Source organism: Silurus meridionalis, chromosome 6, assembly GCF_014805685.1.
Source record: "Silurus meridionalis isolate SWU-2019-XX chromosome 6, ASM1480568v1, whole genome shotgun sequence".
NCBI classification, from domain to species: Eukaryota; Metazoa; Chordata; class Actinopteri; order Siluriformes; family Siluridae; genus Silurus; species Silurus meridionalis.
Genome location: NC_060889.1, coordinates 23,618,826 through 23,644,814, shown reverse-complemented (window position 1 = coordinate 23,644,814; position 25,989 = coordinate 23,618,826). Strand labels below are relative to the sequence as shown.

The following is a 25,989-nucleotide window of genomic DNA, read 5'->3' as shown; positions in this document are numbered from 1 at the left end:
TGGCAACTAATACAGTCCATATTGTTGCAGCAGAAACAACAAATAATAAGCAGTACACTTTGAAGTAATTTATTTTCCTGAGTGTTTAGAGAAAAGAAGATTTTGAAAAAGTATGCAACCTTACACACTTTTGACCACTTACAGTAGTGTAGCATCTATCATGCTCATACTTTATCAAATGCTTGTATCAACAGAAAAATAGACCATGGACAGTTTTATAGACACACATAAATTCAGAACCAAAGAAATATTGGTATTTTTGAATGACACAAACTCCATTTTTCATCAGACACCACAGCCTGCAAACATGGCTGCCTGGACACCATCTTCCAACACACACTCACAGGTTCATAATGACCCTCATAATGATCAGTCACATGTGTTTACAATTACACCTTCATTACAGCCAGAGTTTCAAAGGAGTCTCATTCATCCAGCTCCTTGTGAGGTAAAATGTTATATGTGACTCTGTTTTGCTCATAAAATTACCCAATTTTACATTTACAATATTTGGATTATGATTTGGATTTGGCAGCCTGCTTTGAAATAAATGTCATCTTACTCTGTAATTGCACCTGCAAAATTCATCATTACATGGCACTGAATCAAGTGTGTTAATGGTTTAAACATTTGCATTAAACGTTGCACATTGGCTTAAAATATTGAATAATTTGTCCTACAAAAAATATCAGAATTTATTATTTTAAACACATTATATCCTGGATGATAAAGACAATTACACAATCTTCTCATTTAAAAACATTTAAAACAGAGCCACAAGTAAATAAAAAACTGTATATCAGCTAGTATTATGAACGTCACACATGACACGCACTTCTTATGTTTCATCAGAAAAAAAGAACATTCATCTATGATTTAAATCTACAAAAGGATCATGAGCTAAAACTTGACATCATAACTCATCATTGTAGTTGAGACATAAATACCACAACATAACAATTATTAAATCTTAAATAGCTTTTTACATAAAGTATTTTTGGAGAATTCATTGTCACAGGATCTTACTACCAATCACAAAATTTATATATATATATATATATATATATATATATATATATATATATATATATATATATATATATATATATATATATATATATATATATATATATATATATATATATATATATATACATTTAATTATTAACAAGGAAATGATTAGAGCAGTTTATTTTTGTTAGAATTTCCTGTAATAATCACTCTAATAGAACATTCAGTAAAGTCTAAAGCAGTAGTTATTAAATCTGATTTATGCTCAAAAAATTACATTATAACACAATTGTACATTTTTTTTTCTAATCTTTCGAAATTATACATATATGCATTTTATATTAAACAAAACAATTTCCGTTCCCTTTGTAAAGGATTGTTTACAAAAACTAAAGGCCAAATACAAAGCTCTTTGATTAAAAAATAAACCGAAACCCTACCAAAGATTAAAAAAAACTAGAATCTTTGCTTCACACTTCAACCAAACACTCTAATAATCAATCAGATCATCAACTCAAACTTCATAAGAAATTGAGAGCATTCATCACCAATTAAAGCCCATGTCAAAATCATTAGCTAGAATATGACTGATGCTTAGAAGAGAACATCAAAACTCATCATCATTCTGGCACCAAGGTGGTGGATTGAACTTCCCTTAAATGTCCGAACAGCAGTAAAATATTTATGCACCGAGTAAAGACCTACCTCTTCCTGAAACACTTAAACTAACACTTTTCCAGGTTTGCTTTGTCTTTTAAAAATAAATAAATAAAATAAAAAAGTTTGTAATCTAGCGTACCGCAGTGTAGATATATTCATTGATAGAGACTCAAAGCACTTTTGTACATTGCTCTGGACAATGGTGTCTGCTGAATGCCATAAATGTATAGCTTGGGGTTTCAACCAACTGGCAATTGTACAGGGCCCTGTTTCCCAGACTAACGGCTATGTGGTAACATGTCAGGGCAGACAGTACACATAAAACCGACGTCTCCTTCTCCATGTACAAGAGCCTACACCTACGAAGTGTGCAGAGGATGATTATAGCCCTTTTTCACCAGCTTCACTCCTACAACCCCCCTGTCATCTGCACTGTTACCATCTCAGAGTGAAGCACCTGCCACTGTCACTGCTGCACCCAATGCCCAGCCTTTAGTGACTTGTTCAAGGCTGGTCAGTCACCCCAACCCACATTATCAGGATTATTCAACTGGTTAAGGACATTTATTGACATTTAATGCTCAGTTGTTAATTATTAGGTTAAGAGAAAGGACAGAGTTGGTAAATGTTTGAGGTTTAAGGTTGGCGATATGCGTGAGTAGGCAGGGGTTCTGAGGTAAGGTGAGGAACACAGACAGACAGAAGGAATAATTTAAAAAAGGCACACCGTTCTGTTATACAATCCTATGCTGTGTGGTATCCATTCTTGACACAATCTACACAAGTATTCTGTAGAAAAAAACTCTGTCTTCTCTTCTAATCACAACTATGATACACTTTGTGGCAGAAATGAATGTAGAAACTGTACAGTTTAAATAAATATAGTATTCAATGATTTGCAACTCTAATTAACAAATATTTTATACTCAATAGAACATAGAGAACATGTCAAATGTTTAAACTGAGGAAATGTACCATCTGTACTATTGGGACAGAGGCAACAAAAGGCTGGAGTTTAAAAAGAAAATAATTATGACTTAATATCTCATATTATTCATGATTATGACTGACTAGCTCATTATGGCTTAGTATCTCATAATTACGAATTATTACAAATCCATTTTTTCAACTATTCTTACACACACACACACACACACACACACACACACACACACACATCAAGATCTCATAATTATGAGAAAAATTAGTCATAATTATGAGATCTTGATGTGTGTGTGTGTGTGTGTGTGTGTGTGTGTGTGTGTGTGTGTGAGAGTAAGAATAGTTGATGTTTGATGTGTGGCCCCATCTAGAGGCCACGAAAAGACTTACAAACACCTACAGATTACCTAGAAAAGCAATAAGAAAATCAAACAGTCAATAATCAATACAATGAAAAAAAAGCTTTATGTAATGCATGAATATCATAAACAAAGGAAAAAAATAGAACAGAAAGATTAAACACATGACAAAAATCTCTCCTTTATTTAAAGCACTGTAATGGAATAATTAATGGAAGGTGATATTGTTTAACATTCAGCTCTGCCAGGCAATCAGACATATATGCTTCATTTAAGATATTCAAATATTAACTATATTATGTAATACACAATTTGATTAGAGGATTCCCCTCAAAATTTTTCAAGTTCAATGATTAAAATAAATTAACAGCAACTGAAAATCATATTGTTGAAAATCTTAAAAAAATAACACGTAACTAACAGGTACTCTGTAAAGGTTTTTGAAATCAATCAATATTTTACAATAAAAAAATACATTTAATTTAATTTAAAAAATACAAATTTAGCTATTATAGCAATTAAAATACAATTATTTAAAATAGAATAAAATAAAATAGAATAGATAGTAATCTACGCCCCTAATATATTATATATACGGTGCCTTGCGAAAGTATTCGGCCTCGTTGAACTTTGCAACCTTTTGCCACATTTCAGGCTTCAAACAAAGATATGAAACTGTAATTTTTTGTGAAGAATCAACAACAAGTGGGATACAATCATGAAGTGGAACGAAATTTATTGGATATTTCAAACTTTTTAAAAAACTGATAAATTGGGCGTGCAAAATTATTCAGCCCCCTTAAGTTAATATTTTGTAGCGCCACCTTTTGCTGTGATTACAGCTGTAAGTCGCTTGGGGTATGTCTCTATCAGTTTTGCACATCGAGAGACTGAATTTTTTGCCCATTCCTCCTTGCAAAACAGCTCAAGCTCAGTGAGGTTGGATGGAGAGCATTTGTGAACAGCAGTTTTCAATTCTTTCCACAGATTCAGGTCTCGACTTTGACTTGGCCATTCTAACACCTGGATATGTTTATTTGTGAACCATTCCATTGTAGATTTTGCTTTATGTTTTGGATCATTGTCTTGTTGGAAGACAAATCTCCGTCCCAGTCTCAGGTCTTTTTCAGACTCCATCAGGTTTTCTTCCAGAATGGTCCTGTATTTGGCTCCATCCATCTTCCCATCAATTTTAACCATCTTCCTTGTCCCTGCTGAAGAAAAGCAGGCCCAAACCATGATGCTGCCGCCACCACCATGTTTGACAGTGGGGATGATGTGTTCAGGGTGATGAGCTGTGTTGCTTTTATGCCAAACATAACGTTTTGCATTGTTGCCAAAAAGTTCGATTTTGGTTTCATCTGACCAGAGCACCTTCTTCCACATGTTTGGTGTGTCTCCCAGGTGGCTTGTGGCAAACTTTAAACGACACTTTTTATGGATATCTTTAAGGAATGGCTTTCTTCTTGCCACTTTTCCATAAAAGCCAGATTTGTGCAGTATACGACTGATTGTTGTCCTATGGACAGAGTCTCCCACCTCAGCTGTAGATCTCTGCAGTTCATCCAGAGTGATCATGGGCCTCTTGGCTGCATCTCTGATCAGTCTTCTCCTTGTATGAGCTGAAAGTTTAGAGGGACGGCCAGGTATTGGTAGATTTGCAGTGGTCTGATACTCCTTACATTTCAATATTATCGCTTGCACAGTGCTCCTTGGGATGTTTAAAGCTTTGGAAATATTTTTGTATCCAAATACGGCTTGAAACTTCTCCACAACAGTATCTCGGACCTGCCTGGTGTGTTCCTTGTTCTTTATGATGCTCTCTGCACTTTAAACGGACCTCTGAGACTATCACAGTGCAGGTGCATTTATACGGAGACTTGATTACACACAGGTGGATTCTATTTATCATCATTAGTCATTTAGGTCAACATTGGATCATTCAGAGATCCTCACTGAACTTCTGGAGAGAGTTTGCTGCACTGAAAGTAAAGGGGCTGAATAATTTTGCACGCCCAATTTTTCAGTTTTTTATTTGTTAAAAAAGTTTAAGAAGATCAGAACATCTGATCACATGCACATTATCAACTTTCGCTGTTAATATCATGAACAGCAGCTACGCTAATTCCTCTCCACTGCTTCTCTTTCTCTCCCCATCCTGAGACACCCTGAGGTTTGGCCAGCTCCAGTCACCTCCCACCTCGTGATGATTACGGACCTTTGAAGAAGTAGATGCCAAACTCGCAAACATCCCAAACCATCTAGAGACATACCAGTGCCATTTGGATCCCGCTACATGTGTGGAGTATTGACATTGGACCTCCTAAAGTGTTTAAAGTCTCTGGCATGGAGAAGCATGATCACAAATGCTGATCACAAATGCTGAGCTCATAAAACTAGGAGCTACTAACCATATAGACTGTATAAGACTGCAGAAAGAACATCACTTATAATCTTATACTCCAGTAATCATGTTAGTTCTCACTCTCCAGTGTTCTGTATTGTTAAAAGATTTATGATCAAACTCTTGATGTCACCCAAATGAGGATGGGTTCCCCTTTTGAGTCTGGTTCCTCTTAAGGTTTCTTCCTCATAACATCTAAGGGAGTTTTTCCTTGCCACAGTCACTTGCTCATCAGGGACAAATTCACACCATTCACCTTAACTGTTGATTTGTGAAAAGCTGCTTTGAGACAATGTCTGTTGTAAAAAGCACTATACAAATAAACTTGACTTGAAACTTGACTTGACTTGAAATATCCAATAAATTTCGTTCCACTTCATGATTGTGTCCCACTTGTTGTTGATTCCTCACAAAAATTACAGTTTCATATCTTTATGTTTGAAGCCTGAAATGTGGCAAAAGGTTGCAAAGTTCAAGGGGGCGGAATATTTTCGCAAGGCACTGTAGTCAAGTGCCCATGAGACTGTATAACCCAGGTACCATTAATGTGAAAGTGAGGAAACCGCCCTTGGCGGGTCCATGCCCCATTGTCCCAAGTCACTTACAGTCACTGTATGCAAAAAAGTACAGTGGATCTGAGGGAGACACAACAGCATGTGCTCGCAAAGCTGCTCCAAACTTACGGTGATGTTTTCTCCACTGGACCCACAGACATCGGACGTACAAACCTAGTGCAACATGATATTCCGATCCGGCCTGGCCCACCTGTGAAACAGCAACCACGTAGAATGGCGATTGAGAAACAACAAAGTGCAGACGAACAGATTAAACAGAATTTGGAGGCTGGCCTAGCCTCCCAAAGTAATAGCTGCTGGGCTTCACCCATTGTAATAGTGCAAAAGAAAGACCAAACATACCGACTGTTTGTTGACTACCGGGCACTAAATGAGCGCACTATAAAAAGACACTTACCCACTACCAAGGATCCAAGACACACTAGACACACACTCCACAGCGAGGTGGTTCAGCACTTTGGACCTCGCCTTCAGGTACTGGCAAGTGGAGTTGACGCCACAGGCGAGACAGGCAGCTGTGTTCTGCATCTTGGATCCTGGATCGTGTTTTGACTGGGATGCAGTGGGAAACCTGCCTGGTATAACATTGTGCTAGGCAAGGATGTAAAGGAAATGCTCCAGCGCCTGGCACGAGTGTTTGAAAGGCTTCGCCAGGCCAACCTGAAACTGAATTCCGCCAAGTGTTGTCTCTTCAACACTTGGACTGCCTGTGTTGTCTACCTGGGCCACATTGTCTCAGAGCGGGGGATAGCCCGACTTTGCAGACTTTGATGCAATTGCAAAGCCCCTTCATAACCTGTTAAGAATACATGCTCGATTTCACTGGACCCTTGAGAGCCAACAGGCCTTTGATGAGTTAAAGGAGCTGCTCACTACTGCCCCCATTCTTGTCTACCCAATGGACAGTGGTGACCTTGTTCTTGACACAGATGCCAGCAACTTTGGAATTGGAGCTATGCTTTCTCAACAGCAGAAAGGAGAAGAACATGTGCCAGCATATGGAAGTCGGAGTCTGACGCCAACTGAACAGAATTACTGCACCACATGAAGAGAACTTTTAACTGTAGTGGAGTTCACAGCACATTTCCGTCAGTACCTGTTGGGCTGATCCCTCACCGTACGCACAGACCATAGTAGCCTACTATGAGAGATGAAAGAACCAGAGGGACAGTTGGCCAGGTGGCTTGAGAAGCTTGGGGAATATGACTTCAGAGTTGTCCACCGCCCCGACCGCTGTCATGAAAAAATTGACGTGCTTTCGCGGAGGCCATGCCGTATAACTTGTCCATGCAACCTCAAGAATCCAATCTCGAGTAGCCCTTAGTTCTGTCACCAGGCAGTGCAATGTGATTTTGACTTCAAACCGGTGGATTATGTACCTATAAGCTGTTACCCCGGAGTTTTGTGCAGTGGGGTAGTGCAGCCTGCCATCACCGCCAGTATTTCTTCATTCTCTGGGTGGACTGCTAAAGAACTGAGTTTTGCTCAAGCAGCGGATGCTGATATATCCCTTATCAAGAGGTGGATACAGGAAGGCAAGGGACGACCCTCCTGGAAAGATGTATCACCCTATGGCCCAGCAACAAAAGCCTACTGGAGCCAATGGCAAAAACTATATTTAAAGGATGGAGTTCTGGTTACTACTTGAATGTGGGGCCTGAATTTTACCCTCAGGTTATTCTGCCTCACATTTTCAGGAAAGATGTCATGCGCCAGATACACAAGGGGCCAGTGGGTGGACATTTAGGGGTGGAGCGAACATTGTCCCGGCTGCAGACCAGGTACTATTGGTATCAAATGCGAGAAGATGTTTAACTGTGGTGTCGCACCTGCACCAGTATATTCTTGTGGTGCAAGACTATTTTACCAAATGGGTAAAAGCCTACCCACTGCCCATTGACCAGGCTGTCACGGTAGCAGAGGTTATAGTCGCTGAATGGGCCTGCCATTATGGGGCACTGTTTGCACTGCATAGTGACCAGGGCACCAATTTTGAATCTGAGGTTTTCCACACCATGTGTGAGCTGTTAGACATTGATAAGACCCGTACAACACCTTTCCGACCTCAGTCAGATGGACAGGTTGAGCGGTTCATTGCCACTCTACAGAAAATCCTAGCCACAACCTCAGAGCGATGTCACTGGGAGTGGAATCTTATGGTTCCTTACGCTGGATTTACCCCAAACATGATGCTTTTGGGCAGAGAGATAACGGAACTCATGGACCTGGTCATGGAAGAGCCTCTAAACGATACAACAACGATACAAGGTCAAGTCAAGTCAAGTCAAGTCAAGTTTATTTGTATAGCGCTTTTCACAACAGACATTGTCTCAAAGCAGCTTTACACAAATCAACAGTGATGGTGAATGGTGTGCATTTGTCCCTGATGAGCAAGCCGTGGCGACTGTGGCAAGGAAAAACTCCCTTAGATGTTATGAGGAAGAAACCTTGAGAGGAACCAGACTCAAAAAGGGAACCCATCCTCATCTGGGTGACATCAAGAGTTTGATCATAAATCTTTCAACAATACAGAACACTGGAGAGTGAGAACTAACATGATTACTGGAGTATAAGATTATAAGTAATGTTCTTTCTGCAGTCTTAAACAGTCTATATGGTTAGTAGCTCCGAGTTTTATAAGCTCAGCATTTGTGATCACCACAGATCCAGCATCAGCTTCTCCATGCCAGAGCCTTTAAACACTCCAGGAGGTCCAATGTCAAAACTCCACACATGTAGCGGGATCCAAATGGCACTGGTACGTCTCTAGATGGTTCAGGATGTTTGTGAGTTCGGCATCTACTTCTTTAAAGGTCCGTAATCATCACGAGGTGGGAGGTGACTGAGCTGGAGCAACCTCAGGATGCCTCGGGATGGGGAGAGAAAGAGAAGCAGTGGAGAGGAATTAGCGTAGCTGCTGTTCATGATATTAACAGCACAAGTTGATAATGTGCATGTGATCAGATGTTCTGGAGCACAAGGTTATGATGTGATGTGTGTTATGTGTAGGCTTTGCTAAAAGATATGTTTTAATCTACACTTAAATTGGGTGAGTGTGTCTGAGCCCCGAACACCGTCAGGAAGACTATTCCAGAGTTTAGGAGCTAAATGTGAAAATGCTCTACCACCTTTAGTGGACTTTGCTATTCTAGGAACTACTAGAAGCCCAGAGTTTTGAGATCTCAGGGAGCGTGGCGGATTGTAGCGTGTTAAAAGACTGGATAGATACACGGAGCCAAACCATTTAGTGCTTTATAAGTGAGAAGTAATAGTTTGTAGTCTATTCAAACTTAACAGGAAGCCAATGTAGGGACGATAAGATCGGGGTTATGTGATCATATTTTTTTGACCTTGTAAGAACTCTGGCTGCTGCATTCTGGACTAACTGAAGCTTGTTTATTAATGAAGCAGGACATCCACCTAGTAACGCATTACAGTAGTCTATTCTGGAGGTCATAAACGCATGGACGAGCTTCTCTGCATCGGATATAGACAACATATTTCTTAGCTTAGAAATATTTCTAAGGTGAAAGAAGGCTGTTTTGTAACCTGATTGATGTGATTTTTGAAAGACAAGTCGCTGTCTAAAATAACACCCAGGTCTTTTACCGTTGAACTAGTGGTTACAGAACATCCGTCTAAATGCAGGTTGAGATGCTGGAGCATCTGTATACCAGTTTTGGGCCGATGAGCAAAATCTCAGTCTTATCAGAATTTAAAAGTAGAAAGTTATGGGTCATCCAATCTCTTAGTTCCTTAACACACTCAGTCATCCGGGTTAATTGAGCTGTATCGCCTGGTTTAGATGAAATATATAGCTGAGTATCATCAGCATAACAATGGAAGCTAATTCCATGCCTTCTAATAATATTTCCTAACGGAAGCATGTATATTGTGAAGAGCAGGGGTCCTAGAACTGAACCTTGCGGCACGCCATAATTTACTTGCATTAGCCTGGATAGCTCTCCATTCAAATCTACGAAATGGTAACGATCGGACAGGTAGGATTTAAACCAGCTTAATGCCTGTCCCTGAATGCCGATGTAATTTTGTAAGCGATCTAGGAGGAGATCATGGTCTATAGTGTCGAATGCAGCACTAAGATCTAGTAAAACCAACAGCGAGATGAAGCCTTGGTCTGAAGCTAAAAACAGGTCATTAGTTATTTTAACTAGAGCAGTTTCTGTGCTATGATGGGGCCTAAAACCTGACTGAAATTCTTCAAAGATATTGTTCTCTTGCAGGTAGGAACATAACTGTGCAGCGACAATCTTTTCTAAAATCTTAGACATAAATGGGAGATTTGAAATTGGTCTGTAATTTGATAACGTGTTTGGATCCAGATTAGGTTTTTAATGAGGGGCTTAATAACTGCTAACTTGAGGGATTTAGGACGTGACCTAAAGATAGTGAGGAGTTAATAATATTTAGAAGAGGCTCACCAGTTGTATATAACACTTCCTTCAGTAATTTAGTAGGAATTGGATCTAACTGACATGTTGTCGATTTAGCTTTGGCAATAACATTATACAGCTCTTCCTGTCCTATACATGTAAAACAGTGGAGTTGTGGAGTTGAAGGTAACACTGTCTCAGGAGATGCTGTAAGAGGTTGAACTGCCACAATTGTTTTTCTAATGTTATCTATTTTTTCAGTGAAGAAAATCATAAAGTCCTCACTACTAAACTGTGATGGAACACAATTTTCAGAGCCCTGATTTGTAGTTAGTTTAGCTACTGTACTGAAAAGGAACCTGGGATTGTTTTTGTTGTTTTCTATAAGTTTGCTCAGGTGTTCAGCTCTAGCAGCTTTTAGCGCCCGTCTGTAGCTGAGCATACTGTCTTTATACGCGATTCTAAATACCTCCAATTTAGTTTTCCTCCATTTTCTCTCCAGATTACGTGCTGTTCTCTTGAGGGCATGTGTATGACTATTATACCAAGATGCAGGTGCTTGGTCTCTAACCTTTTTAACCGGATAGGGCAACGGTGTCTAATGTGCTAGTGAGGATAAGGTCTATGTTCTTAGTTATCTCATCAAGATTAATAGTAGTTATGGGTTTAGTGAGAAATTGAGATAAATCAGGCAGGTTATTTATGAATCTGTCCTTAGTGGTTGGAACAATAGTCCTACCAGGTCGATAACGTGGTGCAACACGGCTAATCTGCTCTACCGGTAGTGTGTACAGTATGAGGTAATGGTCTGTGATGTCATCACTCTGAGGTAAAATATCTATATCAGTGACGTCTGCTCCGTGGGATATTATTAAGTCTAGTGTGGTTAAAGCGATGAGTTGGTCTGGTGACGTTTTGTTTAACCCCAAAAGAGTTTAATAAGTCAACAAATGATAATCCTAGAGCATCGTTTACATCATCTACATGAATATTAAAATCTCCTACAAGCAGCACTTTATCAAAATTGATCAAGAGATCTGATAGAAAACAAGCAAACTCTTGAAGAAAATCAGCGTAGGGTCCTGGGGGTCTGTACACGGTGACCAGAGCGAGTTTACTATGTATGTCCGAAAGTACAACTCTAAGAACGAGCACTTCAAATGATTTAAAGCTGAATCCTAACATCTGACTAACATTAAGAGAAGCAGTATAAATGGTTCCTACACCCCCCCCACGACCAGTCTGACGGGGCTCATGCTTATAAACATATCCTGACGGTGTCGACTCGTTTAGACCCATATAATCACCTGGTTTAATCCAGGTCTCAGTGAGACAGAGTGCATCGAGATTATTATCCGTGATCATCTCATTTATAATCAGTGCTTTGGGTGCAAGTGATCTAATGTTTAAAAGGTCAGTGATGCAGTGTGGTACCTAGTCAAGGGGACCAAATGCGTGAAAGACAAGATCAGGAAGTTTCTCCCCAACTACGACGGTCCTTACTTTATCCTGGGACATCTGGATGATCTAGTGTACCGGATTCAGAGAAACCCAAAGACCAAAGTCAAAGTTGTTCACCACGACAAACTCAAAACTTACCATTCTCGGCAACCCCTGGAGAACAGCTAGGTGTTTAAAGACTTGGAAGTTTGGCAACCTCAGGAAGACTGAACTTGACTTGGATCGGTCTTGTGTCTTTGGGGGAAGGAACAGAAAATAATGGTCGCACAGACAGTATGCCTTGCATGGGTGATACCGCTGCATCGATGACAGATCAGGACACAGATGATGTTCAATGGAGCGAAGGTAGCAGGGTAAAAAAAAAGTTTTGACAGGGACTGTGGATGGCCAAGCGAGAGGTAGGCCGCAACATATCCGGGGGCCACCAAAGAGGTTTAGAGACTGGACAAACTAATTGTTCATTAAAATATATATATCTAATAAGCACTTTGTTGACAGTTTGTTATTGTTTTCTAAAAAAAAAGAAGGAAAAAAAAAACAAAAAACAGGTGCATATTTGCTGTGGACGTTGTTCTTTCTTTTTTTTTTTTCTGTGTTACATTTTATAACCCAGGTGGATTTCGGCTGGTTATTATTTTGCTGTTACAGAAATGAGCCAAGGGGACGTTCAGTTTACCCTCGTTTAATTTGTTTGTAAGAATGGCTGTCGTTAACTTTTTTCCTTACCAGGCCAGCGATAAACAAGTCAGTCGGTCACTCACCAGGACTTAACTGAATACCTCATCGGTCATGTTGAAACTGAATTATCATTGCTGCAATGAAGGATCCCATTAACAATGCTACTCTCTTTAACCCCTACCAGTACCATGCTATCCTTCCACCTTATGGACTGTTTACCCTTTTACAAAGGGTTGGAATATATTGGCTATTGCCTCTATTGAGCGAAGTTGTTTAAAAGGACTGTATGCTTTGACAATGGAGCTGCCTACAGACTGTGGAAAAAAAAAATTATGATAATATGAATTTATGATGATATCATTGTTAAGGTGTTGATGTATGTCATACCTGTCATGCTATGGTGCTGGAGTGGTGTTAAGTTAATCACCATCCAGAGTGGGGATAGTGTTGCAGTAGAGGGAAAATGGGAGCTGTTTCTTTAAGACTACTATCTGTAGTAGTATTGAAGTCCAGAGTGAAATGCATTATAGGTAGTGTATTTGGGAAAGAAGTGTGCGGGCTGGATGGTTTTCCTGTGTGCTATTTACATAAAGAAACATGTTTGTATTCTGCGATATGGTCGGTTAAAGCAATTTATCCACCTGGGAGTTATATTGTACTGTAACCCTGCAAATCTACCTGCATAAAACGAGTAAAGTAGTATGCATCGGCTAATGTTGTCCATCTCGTCATTCCATCAGCATGAACTAATGAGTTGTTACGCTGCTGCCGGGAAAAGTTAAGCGGATAAAGTAACAAAAGACTTAGATGGGGTCGAGGGAGTAACTCTATTTTGACTGAGGTGAGGCACATGTGAGCATAAACCTGACCATTACACAATTTTTTTATCAGGCCACGTAAAACCTCAGCCACGTTGTCAGGCGAAAGAACATGCCGGAAACCGAAGTAAAATCCACAAGGGTTTTTTAATGAAGAATAACAGGGCAAGGCAGAAAACGGCAAACCGCAATGAAACTCCAGTGTAACTAGACCTGGTGAAAGCTGTGATCAGACTGATGTGAACAAAACACACAGAGTCCCGTAAACAGCGGTAGACCAAAGTGAGTAGCTTGGGCAGTCCGACAGTGTTCCTTGGCTTAAGCTGTAGAACAGACAATGAGCTGGTGGAGGAAAGGGGTTATGTAGCATGGGAACTGATGAGGGCCAGGTGTAGCTGATTAGTAAGTGGGAGAGTTGCTTGGTGTGATAGGTGAAGTTGTGGCTGGTGGATCCCTGACACACGTAGAACACTTGGGTTTAAGCGTTTTTTCCTTGCACCACTGGATCATTATAATGTGTGTGTGCTTTACTTCTAAGGAAGCTTCTATAGAAAAAGTTGTGTTTAAATAACAGGTTCCAACAGGCTCCACAAATGAAAGCAGACCAAACTGAAAGTGTGGACTTACACATGGAAGCTTTATCTTTTATTGTTTTATGGAAAGTATAAACCATTAAAATGAGTGAGTATTTGGACTTTAAATATATGTATGTATTAAGTAGTTCTCCTGGTGTAACTTATTCAAATTTATTCATATAAAAATTTCACTGATGCTTTACTGTCTTTCAGGGCTGTTTTCGTATGTGATTTTTCTGATTTTTCTCAGCCTTATGGAATCTCAATCAGGTATGAAATCTGTGTGTGTGTGTGTGTGTGTGTGTGTGTGTGTGTGTGTGTGTGTGTGTGTGCGCATGCACACGCACATGGGAACTATTTAGATTCAAAGCTTGTTACCACTTATTTTATCACCAGGTTTTTTCTCTTTTCAAGTTTTGTATGTTTAGTGAAATTATGAAAGCTGGTTTTAGAGAAAACTGAACTGTACACAGATCCAAAGGCTTCATGTACACTGTTGTTTGGATGTGAGACAAAATAGTCAAGTCAAGTTTATTTGTATAGTGCTTTTCACAACAGACATTGTCTCAAAGCAGTCTTACAGAAATCAACAGTCAAGGTGAATGGTGTGCATTTATCCCTGATGAGCAAGCCATGGCGACTGTGGCAAGGAAAAACTACCTTAGATGTAATGAGGAAGAAACCTTGAGAGGAACAAAACTCAAAAAGGGAACCCATCCTCATTTGGGTTCCCGAAATAGTTATGAGTTATGTTTTATTGTTTCACCTTTGCGGTGTGAGTGCCTGCATTATGAACAGCAGAAAAAAAAATTGTTCCTGCTTGGTAATATGCCAATCAGCAAACATCGAAAACTCTGTTATTCTGCCCAGATTTGTGTTGGTACAGAAAAAGAAAGCAATAAATGTAAGAAAATGTAAAGAAAAGATTAACCTGTTTGAAACATTCTACAAACCTGTGCCCAAATGTTATATGTATAATTGCCAATTCAGCTACTGAGGGTCCAGAAAAATGTAAATAGGTGAATGCAAAAATATTAAATTTGAGTTCTCAAAACTCAATTTTTTCTCAATTTTTTTTTTCTGGTTTGACCTTAAAGGGAATGACTTTTTTCGTTGTTTGTGACACAATCATGATGAGTAAAAATTATCTTTCCTTTTTTTTAACTAAAAAAAATTATAATTTGAATTACATTTTTTTTACATTAACAATCAAGTATTAATTTCATATGGTTATTGAGTGATATTAATTATACAGTTTATAAGCTATTTAACTAATAAAACATCATTTAACCACCTGAACAGTGTTACTCTGATAAGTGCCTCTTTAAAACTACAAACCCGAATCCAAAAAAGTTGGGACACTGTACAAATTGTGAATAAAAACAGAATGCAATAATGTGGAAGTGTAAAATTTCAATATTTTATTCAGAATACAACATAGATGACATTATTAAATGTTTAAACTGAGAAAATGTCTAATTTTAAGGGAAAAATGTGTTGATTTTAAATTTCATGGCATCAACACATCTCAAAAAAGTTGGGACATGGCCATGTTTACCACTGTGTGGCATCTCCTCTTTTTATAACAGTCAGCAAATGTCTGAGGACTGAGGAGACAAGTTGCTCAAATTTAGGAATAAGAATGTTGTCCCATTCTTGTCTAATACATGCTTCTAGTTCTCAACTGTCTTGGGCTTTCTTTTTCGCATCTTCCTCTTTATGATGCACCAAATGTTTTTTATGGGTGAAAGATCTGGACTGCAGACTGACCATTTCAGTACCTGGATCCTTCTTCTATGCAGCCATGTTGTTGTAATTATTGCAGTATGTGGTCTGGCATTGTCAGGTTGAAAAATGCAAGGTCTTCCCTGAAAGAGACAACATCAGGATGGAAGCATATGTTGGATATCCAACTTGGATATAACTTTCAGCATTGACGGTGCCTTTCCAGATGTGTAAGCTGCCACACGCACTCATGCAACCCCATACCATCAGAAATGCAGGCTTCTGAATTGAGCCCTTATAACAACTTGGGTTGTCCTTGTCCACTTTAGTCCGGATGACATGGCGTCCCAGTTTTGCACTTTAACACAGCACATTTTAAATGAGCCTTGGCTTCTGGATCATGTTTGGATATGGCTTAATTTTTGACCTATAGAGTTTTACCCGGCAACGGTGAATGGCACGGTGGATTTTGTTCACTGACAATGTTTTCTAAAAGTATTTCTGAGCCCATGTTGTAATTTCCATTACAGTAGAGTTCCTGTATGTGATGCAGTGCAGTCTAAGGGCCCGAAGGTAACGGGCATCCAGTATGGTTTTCCAGCCTTGACCTTTACACACAGAGATTGTTCCAGATTCTCTGAATCTTTGGATGATATTATGCACTGTAGATGATGATAACTCCAAACTCTTTGCAATTATTTTTATGAGAAACTCCTTTCTGATATTGCTCCACTAATTTTCACTGCAGCATTGGGGGAATTGGTGATCCTCTGCACATCTTGACTTCTGAATGACACTGCCACACTGAGAGGCTCTTTTTATACCCAATCATGTTGCCAATTGACCTAATAAGTTGCAAATTGGTCCTCCAGCTGTTCCTTATATGTACATTTAACTTTTCCGGCCTCTTATTGCTACTTGTCCTGACTTTTTTGGAATGTGTAGCTCTCATGAATTCCAAAATGAGCCAATATTTGGCATGACATTTCAAAATGTCTCACTTTCAATGTTTGATATGTTATCTATATTCTATTGTGAATAAAATATAAGTTTATGAAATGTGTAAATCATTGCATTTTTTTTTTTTTATTCACAATTTGTACAGTGTCCCAACTTTTTTGGAATCGGGTTTGTACCTACATATATTCAGCTATAACATTTGTCCAAAATGTATTCCTTTATTTTATTTCTCACATGGGCCTTTTGGCAAAATGGCTTACAGATCCAGTTTTTAAAAAGTAAAATGTATAAAAATAAATTAAATTCTTTCTGACAGCCCTAATTTTTATTGTCTTGATCAATTTACTGATGATTATTATAAGAAAAAGAAAACCACTAATTCAAGTATGAAATGTTTTTTTTTTTTTAATGAGGCGTAAAATAAAAAAAATGTCTGTCTTGTAATATACAAAATATTGATATTATATTTTTTTGTTTTTTTTTCACCAACACAGAGAAATTACAGGTGGTTGGTCCAGCAGCTCCTCTTGTTGCTGTAGCTGGTGAAGATCTGGTTCTGCCCTGTTTTATCAAATCCAACACCAGTGTTGTGGACATGAGAGTGGAGTGGTTCAGACTGAATGTAGAGGACTCATTAGTGCATCTCTATAAGGACCATAAAGACAGAAATGGAAATCAGGCTCCATCATACAGGAAAGAACATCACTGTTTAAAGAGGAGCTACAGAAAGGCAACGCTTCACTCAAACTCTCAGCTCTCAGAGTCTCTGATGAAGGAGATTATAAGTGTTTCATTCAGGATGAATCACAATCTGATGACATCACTGTGAATGTCATTGTTGAGGGTAAGAACCATTTCTGCATATTATTTATATATATATATATATATATATATATATCATCATAAAATATGTGTTTATAGATTGTGCATACATAAAACACTTTAAATAAATGATCCCCTGCACAGGAGTCACTCAGAAAAATACTCATAAAGCACTTAATGGAGCACATGTATACACATTCATGTAATTTTCTATTGAGACAGTCTTGTGTCAGCAGTGCAGTTCATGCAGATATCAGCCTATTTTCAAACATCAAAATAGAGAATCATGTGAGCACATTGATTTTCACCATGATAGGATGGTTGGTTACAGAAATGCTTGTTTGAATATTTCTGCAAATCTCCTGGGATTTGCACATGAGATATTCTGTCAGGAAAATCAATATTAGATGCCTATGATCCATGAGCCCTCAGAGGACAGTGTACATGTATATAATTAGAAAGCAATCTCTTTTACCTACTGTTATTGTCTAAGGTGACAGTTTGGCTGAAAATGAATACAGTTACAATTACTTATGATTACTTGTAAATACTGTTTCATATAAATGAAGAGAATATGAATGAATCTTTTAAAAATGATGAGATACATTTTTCTCAAACTTTGGCAGGCACTGTATAACTGTTCACCTCTCAGAGTTATGACAATCAGTCTATTAATAAATTCCATATATAAGAAATATTTTTAGTATTTATGCACTGTCACTCTACAGTAAAGAAACTTGAAATTAGGCCTTGACATAAATATAATGGTTGTAAAATATGATGAGATAAATGTTACTGATTGGATAAGGGTGTCTGCCAAATGTCATAAAGGTGAATGTAAATAAATGGGGCACCATCCAAGATGATGTTCACTCTTCCTCGTGTTGGACATGGATTTTTACTGTTTAAGATGTAACTATACAGATTTAAACTTTAATTATTATTATTATCATTTATTTTATAAATATTTAGCATCACAACATATTGTATTGTAAACTACATCATTAAACTGAAAATGAGCAGGAAATAATCATTTCTATTGGGAATATTACATGGTTTATTTTTATTATGTTACGGTTAAATGATTAAAATGATTTCACTTCATTTAGTGTGTGAGTCCAGAGGCTGGAACCCTGAACCTGAGATTCTGTGGCTGGACGGAGAAGGAGACACTCTGCCTGCTGAAGACACACAGATACACAGAGACACTGAGGGCTTCAGTGTGAAACGCAGCATCACTGTTTTGATTATAGCGACTCCAACAGATTTTACTGCAGACTTCAACAAAAACATCACATGATGGAGACAGAAATTATTATTAATAGTAAGTGTCTATTATTAAAACCACTAAGATTTAGTTGAACATTCAGCTGTAATCATTACAGTTGATTTGAATAAAGATGATGAATACACAGTATTTAATGCATAATTGCATTATCTTTATTATTCAATTGGTGGTCATAAAGTAACAGTGTCTTTACAGTGTCTATAAAGTGACAGATTCTTAAAAATATCTAACATTCTGAACTTGGTTTTATTTTAGATAAAGTCTTTGATGTTTGGAAGTGGATTGTCTGCGTTTCAGTTTTATCACGTCTTATTGCTGTTGGATCGATTATAACTGCAGTTACTTGTTGTTACAAGAAAGGTAATATTTTAATAATTATTCTGCGTAAAATCTCCAGCCTAAATTATATTACAGTTTATACCATAACTGTAGCACAGAGTTTACAAATGTTGGTTTTAGAAATCCTAATGTCCTGCATATATCAGTGTTTTTCATGCTCTCACACACGCACTTTAACCCAAAAAGAGTTGTGTTCTTTGTAAATTGGCAGACTAGTACTGTGTGTGTGATTGATCCATGATCAATGGTACTGTAGCTAGCATTTTGTTCATAACATGCCTTGATTATAAAAACATCATTGAAACACCTCTTTTCCCTCCATAACTCAAAACGTTCCTTTTCTTGCTACACATAAGGTGGTTTGAAGTTGTCGTGCTAAATGCATCATCAGGTTTTGTGCTCCTATTGGTTCTTGGTTTGACAATTGTCGTAGAAGAAGTCAAACTGCAGGAAAGAGTCTGAATTCTTCTGACACTGCCAGAATTTCTTTGGAGGGAATAGATGATCGCAACAGCCATTAATCAGCTGTCGGTGAAACCAGCGATCAAATGATGATTATTGGAATCATCAAGGATTTGCTACATTTGTCTCAGACATACAAATCATGAGCAAAACAGTGTGCACCTGAATGAAGAGAGAAAGTGAGAGATATGTGTTTTTAAAAATAAATTATTTAAATCTCATATTCATTAAAAAATCTACTGTATTACAGTGGTACCTCGACATACGAGTGCCCTAACATATGAGTTTTTTGAGATACAAGCGGTCACTCGGTCGATTTTTTGCTTTGATACGCAAGCAAAAACTTGAGATACGAGCTCGAGACGCCGCTGCTAGATGCCGAATTAAAGCCAGAAAGCAAAGATTGTGACGAAAATCTAGGGTTAGGGTTAGGGATAAGCAAAAAAGAAAAAGTAACCATTTTAAAGTTTAGGGATACGTAGTGTGCAGGAGTTAAAGTAAATAAACGAGTTTTCCCTCCGCCTCTGCTTATCGCCTCTACCACCCCCCCCTCCGCACACTCACACACACACACACACACACACCCACCCCAATGGCGTTTTCGTTAGCTCAAGTCGTCTCATCTCCAACGAAAATACACTGAATAAAACACTTATTATATCTTTACAGTCTCTTTCATTATGTTTTTATACAATATGTCATTTATAAATACATTTTTCTTATTCAAAAACACTTAACAAAAACAACTGAGGTGGCATTTTAGGGGCTGGAACGCATTAATGGCATTTTAATTAATTTCAATTGGGAAATTTGCTTTGAAATACGAGCAATTTGACATACGAGCAGGGTTACAGAACAAATTAAACTCGTATGTCGAGGTACCACTGTATAAGCAGAATATTACACTCAAGATAATATAGTCAAATTAAAAAAAAATACATTTAACGTGGTTTATTCATTTTGTATAACTTCATGATCTGTTTTATTTCTTTGAAATCCAAGTCATACTGTTTCATATTTCATGGTTAACTAAGGAGAAACTAAGCAGGAGTGAATGAATGGAGCTACAAACCCGATTCCATAAAAGTTGGGACACTGTACAAATTGTGAATAAAAAAGAAATGTAATAATTTACAAATCTCATAAACTTATATATATTATATTGTGAATAAAATTAACATATCAAATGTTGAAAGTGGACATTTTGAAATGTCATGGCAAATATTGGCTCATTTTGGATTTCATGAGAGCTACACATTCCAAAAAAAGTTGGTAGTGTCTCTCAGAAGTCAAGATGGGCAGATGATCACCAATTCCCCCAATGCTGCGGCGAAAAATAGTGGAGCATTATCAGAAAGGAGTTTCTCATAAAAAAATTCCATTGAGGTTGAAGTTATCATCAGTTACAGTGCATAATATCCAAAGATTCAGAGAATCTGAAACAATCTCTCTGCATAAGGGTCAAGGCCGGAAAACAATACTGAATGGGTCTTCGAGCCTTTAAACTGCACTTTTACTTCCAGAAAACATTGTCGGTGAACACAATCCACCGTGCCATTCGCTGCTAAAACTCTATAGGTCAAAAATGAAGCCATATCTAAACATGGTCCAGAAGCGCAGACATTTTCTCTGGCCAAGGCTCATTTAAAATAGACTGTGGCAAAGTGGAAAACTGTGGTGACCACAGTGTTCTGTGGTCAGATGAATCAAAATTTAAAGTTCTTTTTGGAAAACTGGGTCACTATGTCATCCGGACTGAAGAGGACAAGGACAATCCAAGTTGTTATCAGCGCTCAGTTCAGAAGCCTGCATCTCTGATGGTTTGGGGTTGCATGAGTGCGTGTGGTATTGGCAGCTTACACATCTGGAAAGGCACCGTCAATGCTGAAAGGTATATCCAAGTTCTAGAACAACATATGCTCCCATCCAGACGTCGTCTTTTTCAGGGAATTTCAACAACATGGCTGCGTACAAGAAAGATCTGGGTACTGAAATGGCCAGCCTGCAGTCCAGATCGTTCACCCATAGAAAACATTTGGCGCATCATAATGAGGAAGATGCGACAAAGAAGACCTAAGGCAGTTGAGAACTAGAAGTCTGTATTAGACAAGAATGGAACAACATTCCTATTCCTAAACTTGAGCAACTTGTCTCCTCAGTCCACAGACGCTTGCCGACTGTTATAAAAAGAAGAGGGGATGCCACACAGTGGTAAACATGGCCTTCTCCCAAATTTTTTGAGATGTGTTGATGCCATGAAATTTAAAATCAACAAATTTTTCCCTTAAAATTATACATTTTCTCAGTTTAAACTTTTGATATGTCATCTATGTTGTATTCTGAATATAATAATGGTTAGGGTTAGGGTTACCACATCATTGCATTCTGTTTTTATTCACAATTTGTACAGTGTCCCAACTTTTTTGGAATCAGGTTTATATATATAATATATATATATATATAAACCTGATTCCAAAAAAGGTCGGGACACTGTGTGTATACAGTGTTGTGCTAGTTACTAAAAAATAGTAACTAGTTACAATTACTCATTACTTCATTCAAAAAGTAACTCAGTTTTTTTGATTACTTACACCAAAAAGTAATGCGTGACTGTTAAAAGTAACTTTTTTAGTTACTTTTTTAAAGAAAAAGTCTTTAATGTTCCCATTAATGCCCTTTTATGCGTTATGGTCTACACAAACACAAAACTGACTTAAACACAAAGTAATTTTTAAACACTATTTTATTTAAGTCAGCCCAGCACAAACTGAATATATCACAAGGATTTCTGAAATAAGTAACAAAACAAGCTGAATAATATATTCACAATCAAAAACTAAAGTGGCTTCTGCATCATAAAAGCTGTTGTGTTGAGCTCTTAAAAATGTTCCTTTAACAGCTTAAGTATGAAAACTATCAACAACGTACAACATAACACCGGGTTAGCTTCTAGCTTCTAGCTTCATTGAGGAATGGAGTTTATGGAGGAGCTTCGACAGATAGGAGTTGCTGCTATAGCAGTAGATACGAGCTTTGTACCAGAAAGACACCGCTTACATTTGATTAAAAGGTCTTTATGCTCAACTAAAGTGAAATAACGAGCATATTTCCAACTCCTCTTGCTCTCGCCTCGACTTGCCATTACTACCGCACAGACCTGAATAAACGGAGACACGTCCACATTGCGTCTTCTTCGTGTTTACAGTGGTTTATCCACCAATTCTACAATGCGTCGCTAATATTAAACAGGTTTGACTGTAGTCTACACTTCAGGCAAAATGTATTCATTTAAAAAAGTAATGGGTAACACACCATACAATAATGGAGTCACTTTATTTTGAAAAGTAACGCGTTACAGTATTAGTTACTGTCAAAAGTAATTTTGTTACAGTAACGTGTTAATGCCCAACACTGTGTGTATATATATATATATATATATATATATATATATATATATATATATATATATATATATACACATCATGCATGGCACGGAAGGTTCCCCATGTCCAGGCAAGTCTTAAGTTTGCCAATAACCATTTGGATGATTCAGAGGAGTCATGGAAGAAAGTCATGTGGTCAGATGAGACCAAAATAGAACTTTTGGGTCATAATTCCACTGAACGTGTTTGGAGGAAGAAAAATGATGAGTACCATCCCAAGAACACCATCCCTACTGTGAAGCATGGGGGTGGTAGCATCATGCTTTGGGGGTGTTTTTCTGCACATGGGACAGGGTGACTGCACTGTATTAAGAAGAGGATGACCGGGGCCATGTATTGCGAGATTTTGGTTAACAACCTCCTTCCCTCAGTTAGAGCATTGAAGATAGGTCGAGGCTGGGTCTTCCAATATGACAATGACCAGAAGCACACAGCCAAGATAACTAAGTGATTTCTAAGTGGGAGAACTTGCAAAAAAAGCAAATATATATATATTTATTTATATGAGCACCATTGTTATCTAGCACTGCTGAATTCACCAGAGCTGCAAAGGTTGTTGCTGGGATCCTCATCCACTGCTCCATAATGACATCATGGTGCTGCTGGATGTTAGATACATGGCACTTTCTTTGTGTTCTGCTTGAGGAAGCCCCACAGGTGCACAGTGTTCAGATCTGGAGACATACTTGGCCACTCTTTTACTTTCACCTACAGCAAGGCAGTTGTCATCTTGGTGGTGTGTTTGGGGTCATTTTCATGTTGGAAAACTGCCATTTGGCCCAGTTCCTGAATAAAGGGCATTATGTTCTGCTTCAGAATTTCACAATACATGTTGGAATCCGGGTTTTCCACGATTAACTGCAGCTCCGCAGTACCAGCAGCACTCATGCAACACGAGACCATGATGCTACCACCACCATGCTTGACTGTAGGCAATACACAATTTTCTTGGTACTCCTCACCAGGCCGTTGCCACACATGCTGGAAACCATCTGAGCCAAATAAATTTATCTTATTCTCATCTGACCACAGGACATGGTTTTAGTAATTCATGTGTAACCTTTGGTTATAGGTATTAGGAATGAAAAGGAACCAACTACGCCACCTGGGTTATTTATTCACCCAGGAAAGTAGATTGAACCCAAAAGAAAAATTAAACCAAAAAAGTAAATTATGAAGTAAAAATATGAAGGACCCTGCTGGTTCGGATGGAATTAAAAACAGAGACGTGACTTTCCAAAAATAGTACAAATTTATTTCACAGAAAATGCTTAAAAATATATTAAAAAAAAAAAAAATTACAGTTTACCAGTTATTTACCCACAATTGGAGAAACTAGATTCAATCCACTTTTTAACAGAGGGGACAAACCACACAGCAAATCAGTGCATAATTTTTGAAAGCGTTGATAAACCAAAAATAAGCATCCAAGCGGCTCACGGAGCAAAAATACAAATCCTGTTAATTTAATACACTTGCTCAAGAGATAAATATCCAAGTCCTTACTCAAACATAGCACAGAGAACAGTTGCGCAGAATAATCTTTTAAAACACTCAGTAACACAGCAGTTTACAACCGAGACGTCCGCTTGGTCCAAACTGTAAACCAAGAATCTAATTCGGGTTTATAAAACAGTTTGTAGAAATATATACAAAACAGCAGCTAGCACTCTTTGGCCGCACCTCACAAACGGGGTAAAACTATTGTCACTAAATGCTACCTGGGTTCATGCGCACATCCCAGGGAAGAGCAACAGTAAAGTATAAGCAAAAAGACCTTTTCTAGCAACACAGCCTACAGATAGAAAAGTAATCAAAGTGCCCCACTTAACTGTGCTTTTTATAAAGCCACGAACACGCCGAAATAATTACGTGGCACAGGTGTGTCTTCGGATTTAAAATTCACCCATTATTTCTATTTGTCTTTATTTTAAAGACATTCAACTGGTCACATTCGCTTTTAGACAAATTGTCTTCAGCAAACTGTTTGTGGGCTTTCTTGTGAGCCAGCTTCAGAAAAGTCTTCTTGAAAACCGACTTGTTGCCGTGTGCGGGATATGGTCTGAGCACTAACAAAGTGGACCTTCTGCAACCTCTAAACCATTGCTGGCAGCACTCATGTATGTTTTTTGAAACAGCTTCTGCAGCTGACGCACATAACGAGGACTCAACTTCTTTGATTGAACCTTGCAAGGCCTGTTCCGAGTGGAACCCGCCTTGGAAAATCTCTGTATGACCCTGGCTACTGTACTGTAACTCAGTTTCAGGGTGTTAACGATCATCTTATATCCTAGACCATCTTTGTGGAGAGCAACAATTCTAATTTTCAAATCCTATGAGATTCTTTGCCATGAGGTGCCATGTTGAATAACCACTGGTCAGTATCAGAGAATTGTACTCAAAGCATCAAATTTTAACTGCTCTAATACAAGACACATACATTTGTATTGTCCTGTCTCGCAGACAAAAAAATGAACATGATGAATAGGACATGTGGCTTTGCATGGTTAAGTGACATACAGCTGTTGTTACTCAGGGTGTACTCACTTTTTACTCACTGTTGCCAGTTATTTAGACAATAATGGCTGTATATTGATTTATTTTCAGAGGACAGTAAATCTGTACTGCTATACAAGCTGCACATTGATACTCTAAAACATATCTAAATTTCATTTCTACAGCTTTGTCCCTTCAGAAATGGTGAAATGTGAGCGGTGTACTCACTTTTGTGATATACTGTATAGATGTATTAGGACTTTTAAAAATCACATTAATAATACATTAACGCAAATTCCTTTTTAAGGCACTGATTTTATTAACACGCAATTAATGCAGCTGATTTCTGTTTGACTGTTTTTATTATAGATATATAAATATAAAAGAGGCAAAATTAAAACCTTCAACACAACACATTTATAAAATCAAAAAAAAAAAATTTAATCACTAAACATTTGTTTTACTGATTACTGACTGAATTAAAACCGTTCGTGTTGAAACATAGCAACAGTTCCATTTGGTATACTGTTGATTTAAGTAATTTAAAATGCAAAACGTAACGTAAAACTTAAAAGTT

At 38.0% G+C, this 25,989-nt stretch overlaps 2 protein-coding genes across 2 annotated transcripts in view; both read left to right on the top strand.

Moving 5' to 3' along the window:
* Nucleotides 1-25,989, top strand: part of LOC124387230 (butyrophilin subfamily 1 member A1-like) — a 65,966-nt gene that overhangs the window by 31,232 nt on the left and 8,745 nt on the right. The gene's annotated exons all lie outside the window — the stretch shown is intronic.
* LOC124387232 (butyrophilin subfamily 1 member A1-like) overlaps nucleotides 13,694-25,989 on the top strand; it is a 54,712-nt gene continuing 42,416 nt past the window's right edge. Inside the window, exons 1-2 of the mRNA XM_046851454.1 lie at nucleotides 13,694-13,983; nucleotides 14,091-14,147. Coding sequence (XP_046707410.1) covers nucleotides 13,980-13,983; nucleotides 14,091-14,147 — 61 coding nt within the window. The 5' untranslated portion in view covers nucleotides 13,694-13,979. The remainder of the gene's footprint in view (nucleotides 13,984-14,090; nucleotides 14,148-25,989) is intronic.